Source organism: Pithys albifrons, chromosome 3, assembly GCF_047495875.1.
Source record: "Pithys albifrons albifrons isolate INPA30051 chromosome 3, PitAlb_v1, whole genome shotgun sequence".
In the NCBI taxonomy this organism is placed as follows: domain Eukaryota; kingdom Metazoa; phylum Chordata; class Aves; order Passeriformes; family Thamnophilidae; genus Pithys; species Pithys albifrons.
The window spans coordinates 94,601,112-94,625,772 of NC_092460.1; the positions used below are offsets into that span (position 1 = coordinate 94,601,112).

The window sequence follows — 24,661 nt, forward strand, 5'->3', positions numbered from 1 at the left end:
CTGCAAATCCATGTCGGTTTCCTCAACTTGAATATTTAAACAACCCACCACTTCAGCTAAGCTATGAAATACTAAACACAAAATTATATATTCTGTGCCTTGTATGTAAGTTATAGTCAGCTGCTTATCTCACAATAATAAAGTAGCCTTTAGGCATGCATAAATCTCTAGATTTCCCAGCATCCATGCAAGTGTGTAAATGAGGATGAGATTAGACACCCTGTGTTTATGGAGAAACACATGACTGACAAACTGAGCAATTATTTTTTTTCAGCTCACATATTTGAGAGACAGAAGGCTCGGTAACCTAATTTCTCTAAACCACAGACAGACTTCTGTGTTTGACTACTACTTGTTTTATAATAGTTATTATTGGATTTTTTTGTTTGATGTCAAATGTCACATGAATCCCAAATACCAAGGGTCTGCCTATTCCAAGTCCTCAGAGATGCAGGAAATCTCATTCAACCTTTTCATCCTCCAGCTGTGCACCATCCCTTTTCTGATCCTACTGGGTTTTATGCCAGGGCACAGCCATGGGATTATATTGTTTTTCTTCATACAGATTAACCTGTGAGACACATCCACATGTAACTGAAGAGATGCCAGGTTTGCCTCTTTCTTCTTGTGACCTGGAAGGACAAGACATGTGAGAGAAGAGTTTGGTTCAGGATTCCTATCCCTGACATTTTAGCATCTAATTTGGCTCTGGGTAGCCCACGGGAGGGAGGACTAGTTTCTTCTGTACTACCTGCTACAGAAGAGAAGTTTAGCACTTCCATAACTAGTATCAGTTAATCTCACTTGCACGCTGAGGTATGTTAGGGGCTGAAAAAGGCAGAGGCTGTGCTCAGAACATGACCACAGAAGTGAGGATGTGGACAAGGACATGAGAAGGAGATTCCATTTTACTCCTTTGAGTAATCCAGGTGTGTCCTGGACTTCCACTGAGTCCCTGAGAAAACTGGTCTTTTCAAAAATTGATGAAGAAAACTACAGAAAGCCAAAAATCCAGATGTCTAATCCCAAAGATAACTAAATGTTATGTTAGTTTTACCAAACCTCTATCCTTGTTGGCAGCTAATAATTATCCTGTAAAGGCAGAAGTGAAGGCATAATCTGTAGAAAAGTATCTTTTCTCCTTAAATAACCTAAGTATCACAACATCCCTGGAAGACACATTTTCTTCACTCAGTAGAGCACAGTGGAAAGATATTCCCAGGCTAGCACTGATTAAACAGGAACAGGAACCAAATCAGTATAGCTGCATTAGCATGCCCAGCCTGGTCCTGCAATCTAGACATGGATCATAGTCTGAATCCTACATCACCTCCATATAGCATGTTTCCAGACAAACCTGTCCCAAGCTGACTGCTGTATTGTACTTGTGGAACTGCAGCCCACATGAGTATGTAAATCTATTTCAGCTTTCTGTGAAGCCTGAACTATTCTCTTCAAGCTTGTCTTGGCCATTTCTTATTCAAAGTGAAAAAAAAAACAAAACAAAACAAAAACAAACAGACAAAAAAACCCCTACCCAGTGATACAGGCCTCTTTTTCTGTCTAAAAGGAGAAACACATTCCCCTCTTTTTCTGTCTTAAAGGAGAAACACATTCCCCTAACACATTTTTCCACAAATTTTTCCCATTTTTACATATGCATACTCTTCACAAACTGACCTACACAATTCCCATCAACTACAAAGTGGTTGGACCTGGCAGACAAATGTGTTTAACTTTCTTTCATTTCCTCACCTATCACAGCCACGTTTCTAAACACCTCTAAAAGCATCTCAGAGAATGTCTGCTTTGGCATGATTGCAGCATTTATGGTTATTTTGTTAGATATAGAATATAATGTAAAATATATTTCATTGCTGTTATCTGAGTGAGTCATTTCCTTTTGTTTCCTTCTTCCTGCCATGAAAGTGTATTTGTCTGAGGATATAACAAATGAAGACAAAGAACTGTAAAATTCTTCAAGTCACAGGGAACAACACACATATTCATGCAGAGGGGTATCAGAAGCAGAGAAACTTCAAAGAGGAATGTTCACAAAATCCTAGCTGTAGCATGGCTCAGGCACAGAAGCAATCATTTGGTTTGCTTTCTCCTGTTCCAGCCACAAACAACTCACTTGCTCACAGCTGGGATACAAAGGGCTTCAGCACTAAGCCAGAAATAACAATGTTGCCAAATATAAATCCCTAAACTTAAGGCAAGTATTTCATAAAGAAATTACCCAGATTAACAATTTGCTTTTGAGGGTCTCCACACAAAAACTCACTCCTTCCTGAGTGCATGGGAAGAACAGCTCAGAGCCAGAAGCAGTGGGGATGGGAATGGTGGTTGCAAACACCCAGTAGGTCAAAAGCAGAGGTTGTTGTACCTCACACTTTGAAGGCCCCTGGCCCCTCAGTCTTGCATTTGCATTTCATCTTCTGCGGTTTGTTTTTCTTTTTACAAGCCCATCTTTCTACCTGGCAATAAATGAATCATCTCATCTCTTCTAGGCTGGCACATATATATCTAGCACATTTCCCACAGAAGAAAATCAAGAACATTTCTGAAGTCTGAGAGATATTCACTTTTTAAATGTGTATGTCCAATTGCTCCTCAATTCAACATAGGTTTCAGGGAGCACATTTCTCTATTTGCTACTATACACAGATTCCAGACAATTTGATGGAATAAGCTAACACAGCAATTCCTTTGTACATATGAAATGTTTACCACTTCTGTGGCCAAAATATGAGGCTTAGCTAAGAAAACACCTTAGTTTTATCCCGGGAAGGAATTTCACCCTTCTTAGAGGAAACAGGGAAACTACTAGTGTGAGAAAGTTGAGAGAGGTACAGCCTTGAACAAAGTTCTCACACAGAGTGTATGTGCCACAGAAATCCTGTGTAACTGTAGCTGAGAGAATGTGGACTTTCAGGGTGTAGTGTGATTCCTAAGGGCTACATCTATACCACTTTAACTCTGTGACCCAGTATCAACCACACTGTTGTATGGGAAGTTTGGAGTGGAAGACACACACAGAGACCTGCACATGCACACAAACATTCACAAGAACACTGTTCTTTAAAATTTAAATTTAATTAACTCAATTCAATAATGAAAGCTAGTACTTGATAAATTACTGTTGAGTTTATATTTGTAAAAAGTGAACAGCAAATCCAAAAGCAATCTTTTCACACACAAACAGAAGGGAGAACCTTCTGTTGTTGAGGTAGCAGCACTGTTGAGTTCCAGCATCCACAACCAGGGGACAGTCCCAGAGTGATTCTTCTCTCAGTTTTCCCCGTGTTCCTTTACTTGCACAGGCCATTACTTGTCTTGTGCCTTCTTGTTATCACTTTTGTCTTTTCACCATACACAGGATGTTTTGCATATGCTACATATATGCCCTTCTTTCCATTGATTGCACCCTAAAAAAAATCCTCCCTTCTTCCCAAGGCCGAATTTCTGTATTGATCAGTAGCTCAGTGTTTATGTGCAGCTCTGGAGCTTCAAGCATCTTCCTATGCTTCTGCTACATAACTCTCCTCCTCTCTTCCTATGGGAACAGTTTCTTTGTTGTTGTTTATCTTTTATAGTATGTCTTAAATTTGCTCCAAAACACTAGAACATACTTGATCATATGCAGAAGGTATGGGGCGGGGTCACTGGACTCTTCTAGCCTAAGCAGTAATGACATCATTGCCTGTAACTGCAAAAGGTTGTGCTCTTGCAATTCCCGCACTTGATAAAAATAACTACACTATGTGCACCTATACATTTTACCCATGGTTTCTGAAAAAACCAGATTTTTTCCCATACATTTCTCTATTGTCCTGATGAATGGAGAAGCTGATCACTGCTCCAAGTGATCAGCTTTGTGTCAAAGATTGGCCTGCTGTGCCAGGACAAGGCTCCACCAGACAGAGGCTGATAAAATACTGTATGAAGCTGCTATTGGGAATAGATGAAAATACGCTGAAAAAGTTTGTTAAACTTCCTCTATTACATTTGCACATCTATTTGAATAAATAGCTAATGGCTAGTTAATGCTCCAGTAACTGAAAGAATAAAAAGCCCATCTTTAAAGGCTCTTTGGTGAAGAAATTATCTTGAGTCAGAGGAAGGTTTGAGGCAGTGCTGTTAATATCCTTTCTAGATCTCTGAAACACTTTATCAGTCTAAACCTATCAATGTGTCTCTGCTCCTACCATAAAACAGGCAAATAAATCAACATTTTCTTTTGACATTTTCCCCTGAGGTCCAGTGATTGCTGTTGCTGTTGCTGAGCTGCTTCAGTGGAGCAAAACATTAGCAAAAATGATTCTGTGCTTTCAGCTTTATCTTTTCTTCTGGAGAGCAAAAGAATTTGCAAGTATTAACAGAACATGCAGCTTGCATGTTTTAGCATAACACATGCCAATGAACACTGATGATGTTGGGAGAGGCAACGTGCTACCTTTGCAGCTGGTGTGTACTATGCATGAATAACCTTAAAAGCCATGAGTTCTTATACTTTATCTCACTATCATTTTACTGAAATTTACTGTTATGAGAAGCTAACTTTCACCTCTCAACTAGCTGCCTCAACATTTGGTCAGACGTGAGATAGACTCTATTGAATACTGACTTATCCTGCAATTTCAGTAGATGTGCATTTCCACCTACCACCTTACTATATGGAAATGAGTAAAAATCCATACTCAAACCTCTACAAAGGAAGATGAGCACATTTAACCTGTGTGGTGGGTTTTACTGAAAATATTAGTTTGATTTCTCCATCAGTGGCCAAAATTCAAGCCACCCAGCTTTCATATAGTCTTTGACATTCTTTGTAGTATATAATAACTGAAGAACTATCGATGGAGGAAGCCACCCACCTTCCTGATGGCAGCTCATGTTAGCCAGAGACGACCTTTGGAGTTGTTTATTCTCTCCAGTGACTATTGGAACTGATTATTGGAACTGCACTCCCAATATAGGAACTAATTAAGTTTAGGTTAAAAACACATAGGCCACTTTTTTGTCATTCATGTATTATATTCAGAGAGAAAACTGATCTGGTCCAGTATCTTATACCATCAGATGTGTGAAACATTTACACTTGCATCTGAACTCCAAGTGTTCTTTGTCCTCCACCAACATTATGTCAGAAATGGATAACGCTATAACTGAGCTGCGTATGTCTGAGCATAAAGGTTCCTGTGTTTCACTGTAGCATTGCTTTTCTATTCCAGCTCTGAGGCATTTTATGAGACCTTTTTTTTCCACAAAATGTTCAATAAATTTGAGCTTCAGTTATTTCAAATAGATGTTCTTCTTAGAATTCACTACTTACGGTTTTATTTTCCTACTGCAAATACAATTTCATTTTGCAAATTACCTCATTATTAGCAATTTGTAGGGTGATTGCTAAGAGTTTTCAGTAGCTCCTTAACAAAAATAATAGCATAGTCATAAGATATGTAGGAAGAGGCAATACCTGTATTAGACTGCCCACATATCTGGAAAAAACAGAAGCTTTTGGCATAACGTCCCTTTGTCATGTCTTTTTCATCTTGATCAGACCTTGTGTTTCTAAACTATATACTTTTAAAGAAGCGAACAAAAAGCTTTCAGCATTTGCTTTGCACATAGTAATGAGGCTGTTTGCAAAGTGAAATTGTGTTTCCAGGAGGAAATATAAACCTGATGTATGAAACTCTGAGCAGAGCTCAGAATGAAGGTCAGATTAATTGAGCAATGTTTCTGATGACCTAATGGAGTGACCTTGTGCTTGAAAGCTTGTGCACTTCTCCCATCTATAGACTTGCCTAATAAGAAATACTGCCTGTCTTATGCACTTGAAATTTCTTGAATCTTGGACTGTAATGGCTACAATATTACTAGTATTAAATAGTAATATTGCAGTATAAGTCATTAAATCTATGTCAGTCCACCTGATTTGGGAGTGTCTTCCTATCACAGCAATTAGGAAATAGCAGCCAGAGGGTCTGTTTCATGGTTCATTTGGTTCTGATCTCTAAGGGCAAACCATCTAACTAAATTATTCAGAGCTGTGTCTGGAAACACCTCTCTAATCCTCAAGTCCCCACAGAGGAGAGAATGTTTTAACCAGCTTTCTTTAATATCTTAATAACTGAATCTATTCATATTTTCTGCAGGCTGACAAAGAACAAAAAAAATATTATTAGGTATTTAACACTTCCTTAGAGAGCTACATATGCAATCTGGGGGTGAATTTAGCACATCATGGAATGGTGCCTCCAAAAAGAGAAAGTTATGCCCTTGTGATATAACCAAGTCCCTCTTTTAGTCCAAAAGTGAATTTTAGCAAAATTAAAACAACAGCTTCAATCTTTTTCAGATGTACCTCGGGTGTACTGGGAAGAGAGGGGTAGGGTGCAGCACCAGTTCCCAGCTCTGAGGTTAAAAGGGAATGTCCCTCAACAGAGGTTCAGATTGGACACAGGTAACTCATAAATCCTGATGAACTGGAAGAAAGTCCCAACCAAAACCTTAAGCTCTGACTGCAAAGTTGATGTTCAGCAACTCACCAGCTAAGTCATGTTTTCCTCACCAAAACATTTCAGGAGCTACCAAAGGCCAGCCCAGAACTTACAGTTCCAGCTCCTGAGCATGTGCTGTCACCCTAACAGTGGCCATAATTCTTCATAATGGGAATGGTTTCCCTTTACTTCTGTTTACAAAATAACTGGTTGGCCTGAGGGAGGAGTTAGGCAGTTTGAAGTCATGGTTTAATTTCCTTTGTAATTGCAAGTTGATTGCTGGTATGAATTACATTACATGTATTTTGCCTCTTGTGCCAACCATTTCTTTAAATGGATAAACTTAAATTAAAAGAACAGTATCAATTGAAAGGCATTGCTGTGTTGGACTCTCACAAATCATTCATATCAATTATCAACCTCGCAGACATTAAAAAAAGAAAAACAACTTGGATATTTTTCCATGAGTGTTTGTTTTGTTTTAAAATTCTACTAGTACAAACTTAACAGAAAAACTCCAAGAAATACTCTTAATTTCAGGGAAGATGCTTTGTATTTTTAAGGACTTTATTTATTGTAATTATAATGACGACAGAATTCTTGCATGTTTTTTACCTTCCATGTTGCTAAATCCAAATGTATTAAGGAAGAAATTCTTTTTTTAATTCCTTAAATTTCTTATTAAAAAATACAAGCAATTTCCTATTTTCTGTGAGGAAGGTTTGTAGCTTAGCATCTAGTTTATTCTTCCCAAGTTCTAAAGACCACACATATGCCCAAGGGCCACACAAGCAAGAGGACAACATATACCTGAAAATGTAAAACACTATGCTTGAGGCAAGTGCTTCACAGGAAAGGCAGCTGGGGAGTTCTGTGCTCAGCCAGGCTGAGGACAGTGACAAGCTGAACGAATTTTACTAATCTTTCAGACCTTCTTAACTTGTTTTGCCAACATTCCCAGATGTTCTCTGTGACAGCCTCCACAGCAGCCTGTGTGGACAGCTTGCAAGAGACACCCATTCACAGGTACACTGCAGAGAGCTTGTATGAGTTGTTATCACTTGGTGCTCCAACTGTGAGTCTTTCTGTTCCAGATACTGTTGAAATCTCACCTGACTTCAGGTACATATATTGTGAACGTATTTTAGTCACAATCCTTATGGTCTGCAGAAGGACACCAGGTACAGTTTAGCTGGGCTGTCCTAGATGCCTGTCTAAGGTGAACTCTAGAAATACCCATTCTCTTTTATAGGACAGAGGCTTTGAATAACTAACCTATCTATCCATGTGATAGATCTTTGCAACCAGATCTGGGGAAACATTTCTGTCTCTGACCACTGCAAACACTGTGGGGTTCTATGACAGGTGTTAAAATTCCCTACAGCAAGAAAGTGTCTAACCTAAGTGAGAAACCATAGACCTGAATGAAAAATCTTTCGACATAGATAGGAAAATTACATTTGTAGAAGACTAATCAGTCTCATTTGTCTCATTCATTTCTTGAAGGAGAAGAAGCAATGCTGAATATGACCCAAACACATCCAGAAACAGTGGTGCAGAGGTTAAAAATGACTGCTTGTCTCTGTGGAAACTGATATTTTATACCCGTTCATTATTCATTAATTGTGAAGTACAAACTAGTGACACTTCACTCTGAGCTTTCCCTACTAACTTTTGAATTGCCAAAATTCAATGTGCCTTCTGTCAATCAGGTATGAAACCAGCTGTGTTATGCTGGGATAGAAACAGGAGTGGATGCATCAGGTCTCCACTGCTTGGTCTAAATGTTCAGCCAAGCAGAAATAAGTCACTTTGACCTCAACAAGCCATATCTAGCTAAAAATAAAAGAGACCAAAAAGATATGTGTATTCTCAGGGTCTTTTCTGATACTTTTCAAGATAAGGCATCATACATGCAGATGAGCCTTTTGGACAAACACACTGTATCCTGTCACATTGTAACCAAGGCTCCTCCTTATATTGTTTTAAAAAGGCATTGCCCAGGATATGCAACTGGAAGGAGTAGTGGGGAATTAAAAAATAACTGTATGTTTCTGTTACATAAACAAAGGTCTTGTTTTTCAGGCTTAAACAGAAGTTCAGAGTTTTTGCAGCACCATCTAGTGAGACTAAGGAGGTTTTACTCAACTTTTCAGAAACTCCAGCCTGGTCCCTCTTTCCATTTCCATTTCCATTTAATCATGTTTTCCATAGAGTCTATTGGCTGAAAGTCTTTGGGGCCAACAGTCTGTGACAGAAGGTACCTGTGGTGCAAACAAGAGTTCCTTTGACATCTCTTCCTGAAGCACATGAAACCTCCCAACTTTGTAAACTGCCAAGCTGAAAAACTGCAGTGCTTTCATCAAGCCTTGCTATTAGTGAATTGCCTCCTAGGTAGTGATCTGTACCTTGTTCAGGAAGAATACACTCCGCAAACAAAGAACAGATGTGTGTTTTAGTGGAAATGAAAGATGCTCTCAGATGTAGGCTTATCTGTCCTCATCCCTACCAGGAAGCATTGCTGATGATGTTTTCTGTAAGACAACATCTATACACTTGGCTCTGTGTCAGATGCACACAAGACTCTACGCAAAATATCCTTTCTGGCCCAAAGATGTTGCTGACAAACCAAATCCAGTCTGATTCCAAGCCAGTTAAAATGACATGCATCTTTTCCTAGGCTGCTCAGTCTCTTAAAACTTTCCCAGTGCCTAATTAGGTTTTAAACTGCTTTCTTTTCCTCATCTACTCATTCCTGGTTAACAAATCCTGGAGTATTTTTCACCCAACTGAGGCAATGCACAGATTTAGAAGCACTTAAAAATATTTCTGATACCACCTCTTCAAATAATGCTTTTGACCTCAAAAGGAAATAAATCTCCCCCTTCAGAACTTTCTTTCTGAAGTTTTTCATGTCACTGAGAGCTGTACATTTACTGACACCAAAGATAATAAAGATTTCTAAATTAACGCCACTCACCTGCTTCTAACAGCACATAAACACACACGTATTTCGTGACTTCTGGAAAAAGTGATCCCACTGTAGGAAGATGGAAACAAATTATATTATTCACTACATAGATACTATGATTTTATTTTATATTCTTACCCATATCTGCTACTAAGACCGTCATAAATCTACAGTCATATCTCCCTGGTCTCAAGTTGAAGGAGTTTGTACTCCACTTGCACAGTGGCATCCCCTCCTCCAATAGGATTTCTCTGTGAGCTGACAGAGGTGTCTGCCTTGCACCAGAGTTCCATAGGTTTGTCTTCTTCACTCCTGCTCTCATAAACATCTCTGCTGTTTCACCTTCATAGCTGAACTGCTGCAAACTAGAGCACAAAGTATCACTGGTTTATCTTTAAGTCACTTCTAATTATCCTTTCTTTTCCTTGATAACATATTTTCCAAAATTTTTCTTGATTAACTCCTTTGTACAGGGATAATTAATTTCACAAAGTGCAAGGGAAAAACAAGATTGAAAGACCTTGCTCAAAGGAGATAAAGTTTGCATTTTCACTCACCTTCTTAGCTAACATCTGGGTAGATCCAGAGAGTCTTGTCTCTCCTCTCTCAAGGGAGGAATCTAAAACATCTTAGCTACAACTCTGAAAAAGATCTGCCAGAAATACCTGCTATTAAGATTGCAGGTTTCCTCTCAAAACTGAAAGGTAACTGAAAAAAAAATTGCAAAGTGACTTACAACACAGACTGACATCATCTATGAGAAAAGCAATTTGCAAAAATGATAATTTTTTACTCTAAAACATAAAATCATCCTTTTTTGTGATATTACATTCTTGCCCATAAGCATCTTATTTTTATGATTAATATTACTAATATTTTCTGAAAACATTACTTTTTGGAAGAGATCCTACAGGATCTAGAATACATTGATTAATTATATATTAAAATGCCTTAGTGGTTTTGTGTGTAATCAGTAGGTACATTAATTGCTGCCACCCAGAGGACTCATTTGTAGTCTTTGGCTTACCATACTATAATTTAATGCATCGCTGTTTGGTTAAATGATTTCATCCTTTCCATCTCTTGGAGGATGATTTATTTTCCTGTGTTGGCAGCCACTAAAAATGAAGGTTTTAAGCTACAAGCTTTGGTCAACTTAAAGCATATTGTCCTACAAAAATCTTTTGTTTATACTTGTAGTGTGGGAACAATCCTGTGGAAGGCAACTATAGCTTCAAGCTAACTATATGTGAAAGTATCTGCTTTACCTTCTGGACCTTCCTGAAAACTCTAAGGAAAATATAGTGCTCCGTTTAAATGAAAAGTATTCTATCAGAACTAAGAAGTTGTTAAATATGTTACATAGAGGGAATTCTTTGCTGAGAAGTGCTGGGATTTCAGACCCTCAGGTAATATGCACTGGGACACTTGTGCCCTTCAAGTTATGTGCTTGACAGAAGATCCCAGCTAAGCAGTTTGCAGTTTGTGTTGCTTACCTGCAGCTCCACTGGTGCCAGTAGCAGTCACAGGCTCTCAATCCACCTCAGAAGCTGGCCTGGATAACACTGAAGTGAATAAATTGGCTCTTAAAGCTGGGCTGCTGTGTTAACAGCTTCTCCAATCTATATGAGTGTCATGAATAATGAAATAAGACACTGGCAATGACAACACATTATTGAAGAGCTGTTAAGTGCTGCATTATGATTTTGTTTTAATGCTGCTCCTGGATGAGAGAGCTTGCACGCCTGTGCATGACGAGCAGGAGAAAGAGAAGGGAAGCTGCTTAATATTCTTCTTGATGACCTATATTTTGAATTCAGCTACCTGTTTAATTTAGAGCATGTCATGTCCAGGAGGACTGGCCATTTGAAGGAGTATTATGGTGTTCTCAAATTTTGTGCTCTCAGAAGTCTTCTTGGACTACAGAGTGGTAAAACTAGATGCCAACAGTGTAGAAAAAGGTAAAATAAACCCCTTACAAATTCCTAGGCTACTTAGTCCTAACTTGTACAGCACAAGAAAGACATGAAGCTCCTGGGGCAGGTCCAGTAGAGGGCTACAACGATGATAAGGGTACTGCATCATCTGTCTTATGTGGAAAGGCTGAGGGAGATGGGCTTGTTTAGCCATTAGAAGACACAACTGAGAGGAGACCTCATCAATGTATTAAAGTACCTGAAGGGAGCCAGGCACTTCTCTGTGGTGCCAAGCAATAAGATGAGAGGCAATGGGCAGAAACTGGAACACCTGAACATAAGAATTTCTTTTATGTGCAGGTGACCACACACTGGAACAGATTGCCCAGAGAGGTTGTAGAGTCTCTCTCACTGGAGATAGTCAAGAACTGTCTGGACTCAATCCTGTACCATGAGCTCTGGGATAGCCCTGCTTGAGCAGGGAAGTTGGACCAAATGACCCCACTCTTCCTTCCTAAATGATTCTGTAATTCCATGAGTCTGTAATCACGCAAACCAAGGCTGTCTACCACTGTGGCTGACACACATGAGGGGGTAAGGTGCAATAGAAAGGATAAGAACAGTCTTCACTGAAACCCAGAAGAGAGTATAGGTGAGTTAAATTATGTTCCACTCTTGCCCTACAATAAGCAGAAAGTTGGGAAAGAAATGCACTCCAAGTGCAGCACCTGAGGAGGTTCAGGTTACATTTCAACACTCCAGGTGTGGCTTCTGTGCCAAAATCCACTGTCCCTTTTACTGACTTTAGCCAAGAGTATTGCAAAATAAGGTAACACTCTGCAGGAATAAAGGTGAAAGAATTTGGCCTCAGTGCTTTAAAGAAGTTAAATAAATCTATCACAAGAAATCCAAAGTATCTGGAGATTGAAGTGGAGGAAGCTATTACACCCTTATACAATATTGCTCATGCTCAGCCACAGCATGAGCACAGAGGCAGGGAAAGAGATTTATTCCAGCAATGACAGTGGAACAACTTCTGTAACAAAAAACACTGGGGAATAAAACCACCTTTATTGCTCATCACTGGCAAAAAAACCCCTCTTTTCCTTCCTGCCTATAAAGCTTTTCACCTTTGATGCTACAGCAAATGGCCAATAAATCACAAGGTAAATGTGATTTCCTCCTACATTTTTAATATTTCTTCATTCTCTGCATAAGCCTCAGCTGGAGGAAAAACAATACTCTCCAGAGCTTACCATGTGGAAGTGTTACAATATTGATTTCACAGAAGGTCACAGATTGTGGATTTTTCATCTATTCCCAAAATAAGATATAAGACCAAAGCAGCATGTGCTGGGAATCTCAGACCAGACAAGAAATACCAGAAACTGGTAAAATTGAAACAAAATAGAAAGAATTCAAAACTTCCTACTACATAGGAAAAAGTGAAAAGGCATAGTAAGAAATTGTGGAGGACTTCTTCATTACTTCTCCATTATCCTCAAAATGAATCCTCTATTCAACTGCTTTTGAGACTGTTGGCCTCAAAATATTATTGATCTGACCATTTAAATTGTCTGTTATCATGGCAGCCAAGTTTCACCAAACAATGCTGAGTCTCAGTTAGAAGTAGACCTCTTTTTTTAAGAGAAAATTTGAAAGATACCTGTGGTGCATAGTGGGAAATGTAACTGGAGAATTGATTTGTATCCAGGACAAAAAACAGTATGGACATTGATCACCTCACGTTTACAAATATGTCTCATGCAGTAATGTGAAATAGAGTTCTATCATCTGGCCTGGTTTTTTCCTCCAGGTTCAAAATGGAGGCAGATACAGACCTCTCAACTTACCTGCTGGGTAAGAACCCAGCTGGGTTCTATAAGCTGTCAGGTGCCTGTGCTTGCCAAAGGGTTGAAAAAAAAAAGTCAGATGCATCTTTGATAATAACAGTTTCTTTTTTTTTTCCCCACAGCTCCCTTCAATCCTCCCAATGACCCAGACAGTATAGTCAAATTTGATGCCTACGGCGATGGGATAGGACGATACAACGTGTTCAATTTCCAGTACACTGGAGACAGATACTCCTATGTAAAGGTTGGTCAATGGGCAGAAACTTTGTCACTTGAGGTAGACTCTATCCACTGGTCCAGGAACTCTGTCCCTGTCTCTCAGTGCAGCGACCCCTGTGCCCCTAACGAGATGAAGAATATGCAACCAGGAGATGTCTGCTGTTGGATTTGCATTCCCTGTGAAACCTATGAGTACTTGGCTGATGAATTCACTTGTGCAGACTGTGGACCTGGAAAATGGCCCACAGCTGACCTGACTGGCTGTTACGACCTACCAGAAGACTACATCAAGTGGGAAGATGCTTGGGCAATAGGTCCTGTTACCATTGCGTGCCTGGGCTTTATTTGTACTTTCATGGTTATTGGGGTATTCATCAAGCACAACAACACCCCCTTGGTAAAAGCCTCTGGCCGTGAACTGTGCTACATATTGCTCTTTGGGGTCTTCCTGTCTTACAGCATGACTTTCTTCTTCATAGCCAAGCCTTCTCCAGCTATCTGCACCCTCCGTCGTTTGGGGCTAGGAAGTTCCTTTGCTGTCTGCTACTCTGCCCTTCTGACAAAAACGAACTGCATAGCCAGAATATTTGATGGCGTAAAGAATGGTGCGCAAAGGCCCAAGTTCATCAGCCCCAGCTCTCAGGTTTTCATCTGCCTGAGTCTCATTTTGGTACAGGTTGTGGTGGTGTCTGTGTGGCTCATCTTAGAGGCCCCAGGCACCAGGCGGTACACTCTTCCCGAGAAGAGAGAGACTGTCATATTGAAATGCAATGTCAAGGATTCCAGTATGTTAATCTCCTTAACATATGATGTAATCCTCGTGGTCTTATGCACTGTATATGCCTTCAAAACAAGGAAATGTCCAGAGAACTTCAACGAAGCCAAGTTTATCGGTTTCACAATGTACACAACATGCATCATTTGGCTGGCCTTTCTCCCTATATTTTACGTGACATCCAGTGACTACAGAGTAAGTCTTTGGATATCTATTTTCATAAATCATATGCATCACTTTAGAGGATTGTGTCAGCATTCACTAAAAGCTTCTATCACTTCTTTTGTTCCCTGGATCCCTTGTAAACATGTTCTCTTTCAATGTTACCCGATTTTAGCTCACTTATAAGAAAGATAGTCTCATTTCAAAAAAAAAAAACAAACATGTACAATTAGAGCTGGAAGGGATTAGTACGATCAATCTGATTGTGATAGAGTATGAATTAAGTATTCATATCAGTTCATCATTGTCTGAAGCCATAGTCCTTCAGAGAAGTAGATCATGAGCTAGAATAAGTCATGATGAGTTATTTGGCAGAAATGGGCCTTAAAAAAACCCCTTAGCTACATAGTTTCCTTCTGCAAAAGAACATGCATTGAAACATGGTGCTTCCTTTCAAATAAAAACATATAAGGGTAGAATTTCAAAAATCCCTATTAAACAGAGTTATTAAAAATAAATCTAACAAATGTTGTGCTTAACTATACAACTTTTTATTCTTTCTGCACTTTGTAAAATACATACCTTATTGAGGAGAAAATATTGGTCAGCCTTCACCAACAAACTTTAAAAAACATTAAACCATTTAAATTTTCATATAGTGTTGCAAAGCTTCAAGTTCAATACAATCATACTTTTGAAAAGAAGGAAATTGTCTCAGAAAAAGATTCAGATCTGCTCCACTGGAAATCTCACAGTTATTATGATGTGAGAAATGTGAGAGCTGGCTCTTACAGCACTTTGCAGGGAATTAGTCAAACTTTCTGACCAGAAGAAAGATAGAACAGCCTAGATGGGTATTGCTGCTATTAATGTGTACATGAAAAAGCATATGAAACTGTGGAGGCAATAATGTCATTTAACATAGTTTTTACCACACTGGAAAAATAGATTTAGTACTATTTTATTTCTCAGCTTAGGAATGGTACTGAAAACCTCAAGAAAACAGGGATAGATAACAAATGACACAGTAGGACACACAGAGTGACAGTAAAAGAGCTAAATATATTTGGTCTAGACAAAAGTAAACCCAGGGAGACGTGATCACAGACTATAAATAATTTTAAGGCAACAAAAAGAGAGGAAGGGATTATTCAGTCTTAGGAGAAGTTAGAATAGCAAGTAATGGATTGAAGCTAATGAAGAAAAAGTTTAAGGAAGGCACTAGGGAGTAGCTTGGGACACCCAAAGCAATCAGGAAGACAGGCACAGAAGGAGGGAGATATCAGTGCAGACAGTCACAGGACTGGGCAGCACAGGCAGTAATGGTCAAGAGGAGCATGACCTGATTGCTTAAGCAGAATTTTACAGCCTTATCTCCTGAGTGGGGTTTTCAACACCACTTGTAGGCATTTAATTTAAATTCAAGATTCCAAATAAGCTGACTCGGGTCCCACAAAATCAGCACAAAATGCTTTAAACACCTTTTTGATACTTTCATGACAAGTCTACACTTCTGGTGTTCCTTTAAAAGGCCCATATTTAATTTCCATGCAGTGTCACTTGTTGACTCTGAATTAACTTGTGCTGTCCTAGTGTAGCCCAATTCTGGTGGCACTGCCAAGAAACAACCTTAGAAACATAATAACAGCAGTAAAATAATTAATGCTGGATGGCTTCAGGTTTTGTTGTTAAGCATAAACATCACTTAAGACTCAGCCCTCTGAAAAAAAAAAAGGGAGAGCTCCTGGAAATTTTTCCAGACATTTGTTGTTGAACTCACTACCATAGTTAAAGAGCAAAACAAAGTAGATCAGCATAGGGTGCATTCATACCAATCCCAAAGCAAAAATGTCCCTCTGAACTCTGTGACAGGTACCAAACAGCATGTTAGCTATGGTGAGGTTGCAGAATAGTGTATGTCTTACAGATTCAAACACCAAATATCTCAGTATTTCCATTTAGATTGTTAATGAAGGTCCTAATATCAGCCCCTGGGAGAACTCTGGCTGGACTTTGAGCCACTGATCTCAGTATTCTGAGCCCAGCAGTTCAGTCACTTTTCATTCCACCTCATTCTCCGCTTATCATCTGTTCTTCATCAGCTTGGCAATGAAGATGTCACAGTAGACTGTTAGACCTTACTAAAGACAAAATATATTCTCTGTTCTCTCACCATCCACCAAGCCAGTCATTTCACTTGTAGAAGTCTATCAGGGTGGTTAAACACAACTTCCCCTTGGTAAATCCATACTGAGTATTGGCAGCCACAGCTCATCCATACAAACCTCCTGCAACATTTACTTGATTTCCTGCCCATTGGGATGGGGCACTGGCCATTGTTAAGCTTGGACAAAGTAATTCTTGAAAAACAGCCAGGTTCCCTTGATCCACTCTACTTTCCAGGGCTGTATCCCATGATATTCTTCCCAGAAGTTGCCTGAACAGGTTCAACTTCTCTGCACTTTTTGCATTTTTTTCTGGCTTCTTCCTTTTGGGATTCTGAATTCCACCATTTCCTAGTTGCAACAGCCAAATCTTTCCCTGCCTCTTTGCATTGATTCTGCCCTGCTGTGTTGTCCCTCCAGTGGGTATCAGGGTGAGAACTGCTGAAAGAAAACCAGAGACTTGAAACACAAGACTTGAATAATGCCTCTTCCACTTCTTCCTGAGTATGTAGTCTATAGTAGACACTGACCACAATGTCGTTCACATTGGCCTATGCACTAAAATCCTGATTCATAATCTGTCCGCGGACTCAAACTCCATTGCCAGACAGAGCTCCACTTGGTCCCATTGCTCTCTCTCACACAGCACAGCTCCTCCCTTCACCCTGCTACGAGGATACTGACCCATGCTGTAACTGCAGAACTGTAAGTAAAGCAGGAGCCATCTGCCTGCTGCCACAAGTCACAGACTTCCAACGCTCACCATGGGAGTCTCTGTTTCCCATCTCAACAAACATAGGCTGCCTAGTTTCTCTGTAGCTTATACCAGGCTCTCATAACTGCAGAGCATCAGAGAAGATCCAGTCCATCCTTTTCTGGTTATTAGAGAGTTCAAAGGAGAGTTATGAAGATGGTAAAGGGTCTAGAAGGGAAGCCATATGAGGAGCAGCTAAGGTCACTTGGTTTGTTCAGCCTGGAGAACAGGAGACTGAAGGGAGACCTCATCACAGTCTGCAGCTTCCTCATGAGGGCATGAAGCTGTGTCAGGGAAGGTTTAGTCTGGATATTAGAAAAAGATTCTTCACCCAGAAGATGGTTGGGCTCTGTAACAAGCTCCTTGGGGGAGGTGTCCCAGCACCAAGCCTGATAGAATTTAAGAAATCTCTTAGGCATAGAATAGAATCATAAAATAGGATTAGTTGGAAGACACCTTAAAGATCATCTAACTCCAGCCCCACTTCCATGGGCAGGAACACTTTCCACTAGACCAGAGTCTCATCCAGCCTGTTCTTGAACACCTCCAGGGGTGGGGAGTCCACAACATCCCTGGGTAACATCTTGCAGTGCCTCACCACTCTCACAGTACAGAATTTATTCCTAATGTCTGATCTGTACCTAACCTTCAGCTTAAGGCCATTCCTCCTTGTCCTATCACTACATTCTTTTTTGAAAAGTCCCTCTCCATATCTCTTGTGGGACCCCTTTAGGTACTGGCAGGTGCTTTAAGGTCTTCCTGGAACCTTCTCAGCCAGGCTAAACTTCAACTCTCTCAACCTGTCTTCTCCATAGGAAGGGTTATCCAACCCTCTGATCAGCTAAGTGGCCCTCCTCTGGACTTATTCCAACAGGTCTGTGTCTCTCTTGTGTTGGGACCCCAAAACTGAGGCACTCCAATGGGGTCTAACCAGGGCAGAGTAGAGAGGAAGAAGCACCTCCCTCAATCTGCTGCCCTGCTCCTTTTTATACAGCCCAGGATATAGTTGGCTTTATGATCTGAAAGCACACATTTCTGGGTCATATCCAGCCTCTCATCCACCAGCACCCCTGAGCACTTTTTGGCAGGGCTGCTCTCAATCTGCTCATCTCCCAGCCTGTATTGATATCAGGGGTTGGTCAGACCGAAGTGCTGCTTTTTATACTTGATCTTGTTAAAATATACTGTGGGTCCACTTCTTGAGCTTTTTCAGGTCCCTCTGGATGGCAACCTTGTCCTTCAGGTGTGTGAACTGCACCACTCAGCTTGGTAGTGTTATCAGCAAATTTGCTGAGGGTCCCCTTGATCCTTTCATCTATGTCATTAATGAAGACACTAAGTAACACTGGTCCCAATATAGACCTCAGGAGGACACAACACCACAAGTCAATGATGTGCATCAAGACTCTGAGCTGTTGACCACTACTCTCTGGATGTGACCATGCAACTCATTTCTTATCCATCTAACAGTCCACTCATCAAATCAATATCTCTTCAATTTAGAAAGAAGGAAGTTGTGAGGCACCAGGTCAAAGGAATAACAGAAGTTTGGATAAATGCCATATGTAGCCCTCCCTTTGTGCACTGATGAAGTCACCCCATCTTAGAAGGCCACTGAGTTGTTCAGGCAGGACTTCCCTTGGTGAGCCATGCTGGCTGTCCCAGATCACCTCCCTGTGCTCCATGTGCCTTTGCATAACACATGATCTAGCAGGATTTTCTCTACTCTACCACCACCCCAGTCAAGTCTATAAGGCCAGGTTACATACTGAACCCCTGGAGTGACCTGGATTAAAAGGAACCCTGTGGGGTGGAGCTATTTTTAACCCAAATCATTTAATTGATTGAGTGTGTAATTATGCCAGCACAGCTGAGCTGCTCAGGGAGGCACAATGCCTAGGAAAACAGGGAGGGGAGCAGGACTTTGACAGTGAAGAGAACTTACATGGAAACTAATGAAAATAAAGGTAGCTTCTTTTATTCTTGTTTTATAAGAAAACTCCTCATCTTTTCTTATCTGTACAGTTCCCAGTTCAATACTCACCTGAACTGACAGCATAGCTCCATGGACAAAATGCAGAGAAGTGAAGGAGAAAGTGCAGCTAAGGTGTTCCTTTCTCATGCAGCCTCTGCAGGATCTTCCATGTTCACTCACCCTGTGAAAGCTGAGTTCATTTTCACAGTGCTTGCCACATTCATGTTATGTAAAGAGTGATTATTATATGATCACTTTAATTATACTCATTGATGACAAAACACCAGTTGTGCTTAGTATATATATATAAAGAAATAAAGTCCATTCTCCACTCTGTTTTTCAATTTGCACCAATTATTTCTGACAAGGACATACGAGAAACATTCTCATGGATGAGGGCTAATGTCCAAGAACTGCAAGAGTGTAACTAAGGAAAAATGAGCTGTGGATGTATAATCATTCAAATTAAGCAGTAGAGTTTAAAGCAGTTTAATTCAACATCTTAATTAAGGAATCTGCTTGGAAGAAAAGAATATAAACTGAAAATGAGGCAGTAAACTGGCACCTAGTCATACTATTGAATAAAAAGGATAAAAGATAGACAGTGACATCAAAGCTATGTAACAAATGCCCTGAGGCAACTTTTGTAAAATCCTGGTGCCTTAAAAACAATTAATTTGTTAGCCCAAAAACTGATATCTCAAAGTCAGATCACCTTTCAGGCCCAGTTTGACTACAGTCACCAGCTATTATGTTTAACCCAAATCCCACCTCTATTTCTGCAAGGGATTACTCAAGTTCTTTGATTATGATTGAGGCTGGAGACTAACCTGGTTTTCAGATGAATGCTTTGCATGATACACCTAACATAAACCCACGTGATGTATGGTATGTGTGAGCTGGTTCCTGCTGCAGCCAGCATTGCTCAGATATTGTATAACAGGTATTACAGAGGGTTCCCCTATCAAATTAGAAACTCAGGGTATGAGAGAAAGAATGTAGAGTTATCCTTTCTGTACTAAACTGAAGGATAAGACAGTCAGTCTCTCCCTGATATGCAGAGACACAGGGCTCCATCAGCACCATGCACCTCTCTCATATGATTCTAGGATTTTAGAAGATAAGGATGTAAACTCCCAGGACTGTGGTTCCTGCTGTTGTATGATAATATTTCCAGTATTCTGTATTTCAGAGCTTTCCATACTGAAACACAGTGCTCTGTGCCCACTCTCTCCTAGGTGCAAACCACTACCATGTGCATCTCTGTGAGTCTGAGCGGCTTCGTTGTGCTGGGCTGCTTGTTTGCACCCAAGGTGCACATCATCCTGTTTCAGCCCCAGAAGAATGTGGTCACTCACAGACTCCACCTCAACAGGTTCAGTGTGAGTGGAACCGGGACCACTTATTCCCAGTGTAAGTAACAGAACTGCCACTCTTCTGTAAGGATGTGGGGTTGTGGTGCATTTGGATAATGATATGATGGGTCTTTTACCAGCAACAGAAAGATCTTTATAGGGTGAACTGTCTACCCTGTGAAAGCATCACTTTCTTTGGGTCTGGAGTGAAAAACTCATCCCCTTTCAATGGGAATCAGCTCAGAGACTGCTCTGAAACTCACTAAAGTGAGCAGAAAGTTTTTGGCGGGGTCTGACTCCAGCCTGTTGCACAAAGCAAATGACCCTGCAGTTCACTGTCACTCTGGCAGCTGTGACAGGAACAGATTGCAGTGGAGTATTCCTGTCAAAGTGACATGCTGAGAGGACCTGGGCCACAACGCAGCATGCTCTCAATGCCTTATTACCTGCATTATAAGAAAAGGCACCAAGTCTGCAGCAGACACATCTAAGGGATGCCACAATCTGCATCTGTCTGTGGAGCATGATCAATACCCTTTGTTAGTGTCACAGTCAGGAGAAGCAATCAGTGTTCTGTTTCGAGGACAGCTCATCTGCTCTGCTTCCCTCCTTTCCTTCATCTTTACTCTCTTCATTACAATAAGATTCACAGCTGTGATTTTGTTTTGAGGCTCTCACTCCTTATCTGGGTGAGTTGCTCTGAGATTTTTTTGGATTAAAAAAATAGGTCACCTGTACATTTGTATGGGTTTTGGTTGAGTTTTGTTTTTGTTTTGTTGGTTTTTGTTTTGTTGGTTTTTGTTTTTGTCTAGCTTAATTAGCTCAACTAGTCAAAGATGGGAGCTCACAGCACCTTGTTCACAGAGCTCTGTGTATGGTGTGTCTACCCTGGGATTCTAATTGAAAGCAGACTACAACTACAAAGAGGAAGGGAAATAGAAACAGAGGAAAGCAAGGGATACAGAGCAAGGCTTGCTAGCAAGTTCATACTAACCATACTAACTAAGGTTTTTGAATGTCACCTAAATTTCAAAATTGGCTCAAAACCTTTGATGATTCAGATTTCAGACAGAACATGGAAGTAACTTGGCACCCTGCTGTGTATCACCATGTCAGGGTTTAGGAGGTAAAGGGATCCCAGCCATCTCTGGCACTCCCATCTCAAACCCCACTGTGCATGAATGCCCAGGGTCCCTTAACAAGGGAGCAGCCATGCATCTCTATGTGTCCCCCATCTCATCAGTCAGGAATTGCATCCATCCCCGACACCAGAGAGCGAAAAATCCTGGCTGTTTTGGAAAATTTAATGAGATGGCCTTTAATGAGATGTGCTCCAAGTACTGAACACTCCCAAAGGACAAATGGATTCCCAAAAATCCTTAGAAGTATGGTCCACTGACAAAATGGGAAGTCCCATGAGATTATTTTCATCAGTTATAAGTTTTGTGTAAGTGGTCTTTCCAAGTTTTTAAATACCCTCATGCTATGGAATAAGTTTAGTCAGCAACTATTTTGGTTCATAAATACTTTGTACCAGATTCTGGATGTTTCAGTGTTTTGGAATTTAGTATTTTTATTTAAATGGACTCACGTGTGTGCCAGCATACATGCAACTGAGAGACATCCTCAGTGCACATTTTTACAGTAAAGCCTACATTTTCAGATTTGTAAATAGCTTTAAGACATTAAGAAAAGCATAAAAGTCCAGACTTGGGATCTCTTACTATTTGATTGATTAGAAAGGTGGTTCACTGCTTATACCTAAGTGAATATGGGATGTCTTGTTGAACTTTTTGAACCATGGAAAGACATGGAAGTAGAGCTAAATGATGTATCACCTACAATGGAAAAAACCCTACAGTTTCCATCTAGTACTATTATTTGGGAAAATAACACTAAGAATTTACTCTCTATCATAGCATCAATATTTTCAAGATGAAACTTTTCCCATCCTCCCATTTATTTGTAGATAATTTTAAATAAATTTCCATTATTTTCTTAACTGTTTAGCTATTTATAACACTACAAATGTGTTGCCATCCAAATTGATGCTAATCTATGTCTAAAATAGTCCTCTCATTGGTCCTGGAGCTGTCAGCTTGTTTTTATTTTGGTCTTGATGGTATTTTCATCATTCAGAAATTTCTTAACATCAGACTGATCAAAATTAATAACTTTGAAAAGCCATTTATTATACATTATCAGAGCTCTAGAGGTCAGGAGTACCCAAGTTACTTGAATGGGCCGTGTTTTTCCTATCTCCATGGATTCCTACCTCTATTATATCTCATGGTTGCCACCACCTTTTTGCTCCATTGATCATTAATGCCATGAGCATAGTGGGTCATGAGCAGCAAGTGACACACAGACAGTTTTTAACACAGTTCCCTGAACTGTGTAAACTGTTCAAACACTGTGAGAAAAGGTAAGCGGCACTCATGATGCTCTTGGGTAGTCTAAGCGTTAGTTCTAAATAAGCATCACAATCACATCCCTAAACTGAGCAGTGGAGACAGAGCCTGAGTCAATGGTCAACCGTATAAGCTGCAGTGTGGTAGTGGTCATGAGAGTTAAAGTGTGCACCTCATGCAGCCATCTGAGCACAGCTCCTCTTTGCTCCATGCTCTGCAGAAAGCAAGCAGAGGTGAATACTTGACTGCTCAGCAAGGAAACTTTTCATATAGGTACCAAGCTTTGATCATTTTGATAGCTGAAGTCTGGACTGAAAAAATAATATAGTTTTAAGATGGATAGAGGCAGGGTGTCACCTAGGTATACATGTTAGGAAATGTTTATATCTGTACACACTTATTGGAATCTGAAAATTCCCATTTGGCAGGGTGTTGCATAAGTTCTGCTTCCCCTGCAGTGTTTCCCCCATTGGGGTGTTCCCCAGTTTTCCTGTGGCCTGTTTGATGGGTTTCAGCACACATAAAACTTCCTGGAGAGCTCAGGACTCATTTAAGTGACTACACCATTAAGGCTAAGCTTTTACACCCAGAAGGTGTCATTCTTCCGAGTTGGATCCACATAGAGAGCTGCTCACACACTTGAGCCCCTCCAGGTGTCCTCCAGGTGGATCAGAAAGAGAATGGAAGCTACTATTTATAGACAGACTGGTAAATCTTTTCTCTCTGAATTTGTTTTCTCATGCCTTGTTCCAAACTAGCCCTGGTATATGGCTTTTAAATATGATTAATTCAGTTATCCAGCTATGAGCATATTAGAGAAGATAACAATCTCAGCAACATGGTGTAATTCTTGGGGTTGGCCTGTGCAGAGCCAGAAACTGGACTCAATGACCTTGTGGGTCCCTTCCAGCTCAGAATATTCTGATTCTATGTGGCACACAGACATCAAGTTTGGATCTGCTTGTTCCTGGCTCTGTAGGAATGCTGCAAGGTAACCACAGCAGTATGGCTCTCTGGTTCTTTTCCTTGGATTATCTAAGCAAAATGAGGGACTGCCAAGAAAGCATGTAGTGGAGCCAACTTACAGCTTCTGCTGATGTCACACATTTGCCCTTTGCCTCAACACAAGGCCAAATGAATGTGAGGTGTCTCTTGCATATCCAGCAATATTTCAGAAAACCCCTTGGCTGATGCTATAAGACACAATGTGTAACTCAGGGCCAGTGATTAACATTGCTGAGGTCTGTAATGAAAAGCAAGGTCTTTTGTTCTGTCTCAGGAGAGTTGAATACTTGGTGTGACACTTTACTCCACCCAGCAGAGTTAATAACTGCATCCTAGCACTACAAGAGAGGTATATGCTGGGGAGAAAACCTGGGAACTCAAAAGACCACTCATTTCTCACCTACCACCACATATTTCTGTCCAGTTTTGATATCCTCCTGACCCAGTTTCCATAGTATTTGAGCTATTCATGCTCATCAATGTGTTGGGCTTCAAAAAAACCCTGAAGCTGAAAAAGTTCTGGCTAAGTGACTGATGTTCACGGAAACAAAATGCTTTTGCCTGTAGCCATGCTGCAGTAGAACAGGGATT

General features: G+C 40.4%; 1 protein-coding gene across 6 annotated transcripts in view; it reads left to right on the top strand.

The window, feature by feature from the left end:
- Nucleotides 1–24,661, top strand: part of GRM3 (glutamate metabotropic receptor 3) — a 109,475-nt gene that overhangs the window by 82,572 nt on the left and 2,242 nt on the right. For 5 of the 6 annotated variants that reach the window (XM_071552751.1, XM_071552750.1, XM_071552752.1 and 2 more), the window contains 2 exons: nt 13,372–14,438; nt 20,538–20,712. In XM_071552751.1, coding sequence (XP_071408852.1) covers nt 13,372–14,438; nt 20,538–20,712 — 1,242 coding nt within the window. The remainder of the gene's footprint in view (nt 1–13,371; nt 14,439–20,537; nt 20,713–24,661) is intronic. The other variant, XM_071552754.1, reaches the window with a different exon arrangement.